This window comes from Neopsephotus bourkii, unplaced genomic scaffold (genome assembly GCF_033783945.1).
Source record: "Neopsephotus bourkii isolate Nb327-2 ecotype Australia unplaced genomic scaffold, CSIRO-AGI_Nbou_v1 NB_565, whole genome shotgun sequence".
NCBI lineage: Eukaryota > Metazoa > Chordata > Aves > Psittaciformes > Psittacidae > Neopsephotus > Neopsephotus bourkii.
In genome coordinates this window covers 1,028,289-1,034,500 of record NW_026901066.1, presented here as the reverse complement: position 1 = coordinate 1,034,500, position 6,212 = coordinate 1,028,289, and the positions used below count along the sequence as shown (strand labels likewise).

The following is a 6,212-nucleotide window of genomic DNA, read 5'->3' as shown; positions in this document are numbered from 1 at the left end:
AACGGCCCACTAGGGGCGGGAGCGCGCAGGCGCCGTGCCTGCGCTGGCTCTTCCGTCGGAAGCGGGTAGTTGCTTGTGGCGCGCTACCTGGGTCACTTCTACCTGTCCGTCACTGACTGCGCGGGCCTCAGGACTTGCCCGGGGTCCGAGCCGGCGGTGGCGGTTGCAACGGCCCCATCTGCAGCGGCGCTGAGGAGAGGTGAGGGGCGGCGGGCCTGGGCGGGCTGCGGGGCCTGGCAGCCGATGCCGGGCGCGTCACTTCTCCCTAGGATCAGGGGACGGCTGGGAGGGAGATTAGTTGGTCGGTCATAGGGCAGCGGCGATGCCCGTTTCCTCTCGGTGCGCCTTTCGGTGGTGGTTCTGTAGGGGTACGTTAGTAGCCAGAGAGGGCTTTTGCCACCCGCTGTCCATGGCTGCCCTGCCCGGGGAGAGGACTGACCGCAGGCTGCACGGCTTTGGCCGGTGGGAGCCGGTGCTGTGGAGATCGGGGCGGGGAGCGGCTAAGGACTGAGAGGCTGCCGCCGCCCGAGCTATCCATCCGCGGAGGTAACGGTGTAAGTTTGCTGGGAGGTGAGTGGGTCCTTTCAGGTTGTCTGCGGAAACTGGAGGGCCAAGCAACAAATAACCATGAAATTGGAGGTGAGAGTGGGCGGGATTTCTGCCCCCCTCTTTCCTTTGTGCCTCCCTACAGAAGTGGAACTGCCTTCTACGCTGTTGTTGGTCAGACAGCGCTTTTCCAGTTGTTTGGATAAGCTGATGTAGACTTTCTGTGCATTGGCTCCAAATGTATTCAAAGAGGAGTCGGGAATGTCAGAGTCGTGTAATCTAATTTGGGATCTCTGTCACAGCCTCTAAAAACACAGCACTCCAATGCTGTGTACGAATCTGGGCTTCTGACTTCCGTCCTCTGAAACGTGTGCCTTTTAAGTTCCCTTTGTTACTATAAACTCTAGAAGTAATTTCTCATTTGCTTGTCATTTTGCGTCTGTTTAAACAAACATAGTGTGCTACACCTCAGCAGAAGACCACAACTCCTTTCTTCTCCCACCTTATGCTTACTCCCCGATCTTGCATTCATCCTGCTGTAGGATGGCTTCTACCTACTGTTTTCCTAACTGGGCAAAAGGCAGTCTGGGTTGTAGCAGCGTGTAGAATGGTTAAAGTGGATGTTTTGAGTGCCAGCTGCTTCCTATCTCACACCAGGCCAGCACAAGGCTGCTAGAAAGCCGGTGGAGAGGCTTTGGTGGCTATAGGTTGGTTGTGTCTGCTGTGGATGAGGCCAGCTGTGACCAGCCAGGTAGGGAAAGGGGAGAACGGCTGTAGAAGCACACCACAATGGAAACTGAAAAGAGGTGCCCTTGGTTAAGTTGCAACATGGGTGGGCAGCACTGCATGTCGCTTCCAGTGCATGCAGCCTCTGTTTTCCTATACTTTTAACAGGGCAATTACTTTTCTACTACAACATGTAATAGTCCTAATAGTTTTATACAGCACATTTGGGTATTGAGTTTTAATTTTGTGCTCTCTTTACATGTGTAACTATTACTTCTAATAATTTGTAGTAAACCTGTGATGTTTTTATAATTGGGTCTACTTGGCTCTTATTTGTTCCTAATTTATAGGTCTAGTTTTTATTCCTATTCTCATTGTAGCTATTTTAACCACTGGCACTTGCCTTAATAATTCCTGAGGCAACTTCAGTACTGTTTGCTTCAGTTCCAATTAGGTTTTATTTGCAGTACTAGCTCTTCAGGAGTTCCAGAGTGCAGACTGTCCTTCGTTTGGCCTTCATCATGCTTGGATTACATGAGTGAGTTCTCTTCTAGGTTATTTTGTTCTGTTTTCCGCTCTTCAAGTTCTGTTTTAAAATGTCCAGTTGGTATTGTGATAGAACTCATAGCCCTTATCTTTGGTTCCCACATTAATAACTACAACATTGAAACTTTGTGTTTTGCCTTCTTTCTAGAGAGAAATTTTAATGGAACAGCAGATTGAATGAATGCTTGCCTTCATATTAAGGTGATGGATAAATTCCATGAGCATAGAAGTGACTCAGGTCTTGAGTAGTTAAGCATGAAGACATGTTTGTTTGTGGAGGAAACTGAAAGTAACTTAGCAAAAGTTACGTCAACTGAATCAGGAAGTGTATTTCCTCCTTGGTTTCTACGTGTATGGTATTAAACTATATAACATAAAACGGAAATGGCAGATTCCCTGTAAATACTTAATGAACATAATAATAATCCAGTATTTGATCCAAAATCCCTGCCATACAAAACTGTTACAAGAATGTCAGATGCAAAGATTATTGCATTTCTGCATTTGCTTTGAATTTTATTTATTGCACTTATGGGGAAGAGATGCATATTATTACTTTCTTTATAATTTAGAAGCTGTGTCAAAATTGACAGAATTGTTAGACACTATTTTATAAAACAGTGAATACCTGGAATAGAAATTAAATACTCTTTGTTATGATGTAACAGATTTTAATGTTTGTGGTGTTTCGTATAATAAGTGCTACTGTCTCTGGTACATGGTAGTTCAAGCTATCTGATGAGAACATTGAGCTGACACAAGTAAAAAAAGCAGCTCAAAGAAGCATGTCTTTCTCCACATTGACCTAAATTTACAGATCTGCATGTTGAAATAGTTGGGGAACTTATGTAATTTAAAAGAAAAAAGTTTTTTCCTGCATTATTTTTTAGTAGAATTTAGTGCCTCAAGATGGGTTATTATTCTGCTGTGTAAAGAGCTGCGTGAACTCAGGGAGATAAGACAGAAACGGAAAAGACAGGGGGAGGGAAGACTGCTCATTTCCATTGCAACACTATTTTAAACTGTAACTTCAGTCATAAGATTTATAGTTTAATAGTGTTTATTTCATTGAGTTCTCTGTACATTCTCCAGGTTACTAATCTGGAGATCATTTAAAGAGCAAGTGTGGAGCAAGACCCAAAGAGAAGCTCTGGAAGGGCGTTAGTGCTTTAATGATGAGGCCTCACGAGGTCCTGAGCTGAGTGGGAACTGCTGTGCTGATCCACCCAGCTTCCTCATGGACTGTGCCATCTTCCCTGGAAGACACAGGAGATCTATTAGGAGCCGTTAGGCTGACCTTCCTGAATTGTCCTATCTGTCCTGTTGGACAAGGAAGTGGTCATTCATTATCCTTAAATGTATTGTTGACTAAAATGTTCTGCTGTCCAAGCTGCCAGTGTGTTTAGGCTCACAGTCAATTTGGTCTCAAACTGTGACACATGGTATCAACTTTGGACATGCAGTGTCTTGTGCTGGTCATTCTTTCTTGCACCCCCCCTCACTGAAAAATAACCCATCACAGGAACAATGCTTTTACTCAAAATTTTCATTTATTTGACTTTCTGTATTAATTTTCTAGGCGCTTATCAACTGCATATATTAATACACTTTCTGGCTGCACAGCGCACTTTAATCAAACCTGCATTGATGCTACTAATCATACTATGGCAGCTATGTACTTTTTACAACTTAATCTTCAACTCCATAGCTAACCAAAACCAATTATAGCAAATTTCCCAAACTTTAATGTACCAAGGTAAATGGAATCAAAGTTGATTTTGTTGTTAATCAACAAACAAATTCATGTTGATTAGAGTAATGAAGTTGTGTCTCTTCTTTTCTAATACAGCTTCATAGTAAGTTTAGGCTTAAATTCACTGAAATTTTTGTTCTGAAAAGGTATTTTTTTGTTGCAATGTGTGCTATGGTCTTAATATATTTTTACCAAAGTAAATAAATTAGTATGTCTATGCTATGGTCTGTAGGCATGTTTTCCTCTAGAAGACTGAAAGCTACAATATTTCATTGCTTTAATTTTTCAGTGCTCATGGGTAAGAGAAAGGAAGAAAGTATTTCAAAGCCTGGATCCCATAAAAGGCAGAGACAAGAACACAGAGATGAACACAGTGATGAATCTAATGAAGAGGAAAATTTGCTGTCATCAGCTGATAGTAGTTTCTCTTCACTGTCAGTAAGTTGTTTAAAGAGTCATGAGGGGAAAGATTCAAGAGAAGGTTGATATAGAGAAGTTCTGTGCCTTTGGGTGATGTTGAAATAAATATCTTGTGTGTAGACTTTAGTGGAACCAGTGTTGATGAGGACTTCTGCATAAGTTCACTCTTACCTTATTCGTTTTTGGTCATCTAGTTATAACAGTCAATCATTAAGCAACAGTATTCTGGTTTTATAGAATGAATTCTATGGAAGTTGTCAAAAAAACAAATAAAGGAAATGGGTTTTGTTTGATAGAAATGTGGTATATTTCGTTTATGGTTGTAGTAACAGCAAATATTTAGAAAATATTTAGAAACCAAATCATTTAGTAAAAGAAGTGCTCTTGGGAGACCTCACCTGGAGTATTGTGTGCAGTTCTGGTGTCCTCAACATAAAAAGGACATGGAACTGTTGGAACAAGTCCAGAGGAGGGCCACGTGGATGATCAGGGGACTGGAGCACCTCTCATATGAAGATAGGCTGAGAAAGTTGGAGCTGTTCAGCCTGGAGATGAGAAGTCTGTGTGGAGACCTCATAGCAGCCTTCCAGTATCTGAAGGGGGTATATAGGGATGCTGGGGATGAACTCATCATTAGGGACTGTAGTGACAGGAGAAGGGGTAACGGGTTAAAACAGGGGAAGTTTAGATTGGATATAAAGAGGAAATTCTTTCCTGTTAGGGTGGTGAGGCACTGGAATAGGTTGCCCAGGGAGGTTGTGAATGTTCTATCCCTGGCAGTGTTCAAGACCAGGTTGGACAAGGCCTTGGGTGATATGGTTTAGTGTGAGGTGTCCCTGCCCATGGGAGGGGGCTTGGAACTTGATGATCTTAAGGTCCTTTCGAACCCTAACTATTCTGTTATTCTATTCTGTGATCAAATACTTGTTTTCCATAGTTGACAGTTTCAAATGTCTAAAAAAAAAAAATTCTACTGTTTGAAATACGTATTTTGATGGAAATGAAACTTGAAAACAGGAATTATTTCTGCTTTTCTGTAATAGCTGAATTCTAATTTGATGTAGGATTTAAAAAAAATAAATTCTGATATGGCAAATACATGTATTTGCATACAGCGGCTTGTGTATTTAGACTGGACATTAGGAAGCGTTTCTTCACCAAGGGCATGGTCAAACACTGGAACAGGCGTGCTAGAGAGGAGATAGATGCCACACTGTTTAAGAAGTATTTTAAGAATGACCTTAATATGCCTTAACTTTGGTTAGCCCTGGATTGGACAGGCAGTTGTACTAGATGATTGTTGTGGGTCCCTTCCAACTGAAGTAGTCTGTTCTGTAGGACACTGTGGTTGATTTTTGGTACACAGAAGCATCATGACTCAATTCATTTTCTTGAACAGCAGCTGTTCTGTGTCATTGGTTTGTTTTTCCCTAGGACTTTTACTTCAGAAAAGCAACATTTTCTAAGAAAGCATTGGTGATAAAAGGAGTTTCCTGTCAAAATAATACTTCAGCAGTTGAACAGTGGGCTGTCCCACTTTGTTTCATTTCCCCCTTTCTGATTTAATTTAATTTCCCTGTTCTAGGCCATACTAAGAATTCTCACAAATAGTATTATTCAAGTAACAAAACTGTGTTTCTATGATGCTGTTTATTACTGTTCTGATAACTGTAGCATCTATGATCTTTATCTTTTATGTTGTATTAATTATAAGTTAGTTATGGGGAGAAATAAATGTTACTACGGGTGAGCTTTGGTTACTTCCTCTTATTGTATTATGTAACGGCTGTGTAGCAAGCAACTTTATTGAGTGTCATGAAGCCCTTCTGATTTGCTTGTAGCTTGTAATCATTGATGTTTTAGATCATTCAGTCACTTGAATTCCCATTATATTTAAAATAGATAAACTATCATTAAAATGCATGCATAACACCAGTTTTAATTGTTAACCTTTAGACTGAAGGGGAAGTTGGCATAATTGAAGATATCCAGCTGAAGAACTTCATGTGCCATTCAATGTTGGGGCCTTTCCAGTTTGGATCAAATCTCAATTTTGTTGTTGGAAACAATGGAAGTAAGTATTAATTGCATCCTTTATTTGTCAAAGGACCGTTTAGTCAATAATATAGAAGGCGTAATTTTTATTTGAAGAAGAGTCGCTAGCCATCTTTTATTCATGGAGATGGATTCACTTCTGGACTTTGGAATGACACAAGTCTAT

At 41.1% G+C, this 6,212-nt stretch overlaps 1 protein-coding gene across 6 annotated transcripts in view; it reads left to right on the top strand.

Moving 5' to 3' along the window:
* The first annotated feature begins 116 nt into the window (after window positions 1–116).
* SMC6 (structural maintenance of chromosomes 6) overlaps window positions 117–6,212 on the top strand; it is a 31,445-nt gene continuing 25,349 nt past the window's right edge. For 3 of the 6 annotated variants that reach the window (XR_009725106.1, XM_061351183.1, XM_061351180.1), the window contains exons 1-4: window positions 117–199; window positions 1,967–2,019; window positions 3,861–4,009; window positions 5,948–6,065. Coding sequence is in view for 5 of the 6 variants with exons in the window: in XM_061351183.1 (XP_061207167.1) it covers window positions 3,866–4,009; window positions 5,948–6,065 (262 nt within the window). In the remaining variant the exon portion in view is untranslated. Of the gene's footprint in view, window positions 200–1,966; window positions 2,020–2,106; window positions 2,127–3,843; window positions 4,010–5,947; window positions 6,066–6,212 lie in introns of those variants that run through there. The other 3 variants (XM_061351182.1, XM_061351181.1, XM_061351178.1) reach the window with 3 other exon arrangements.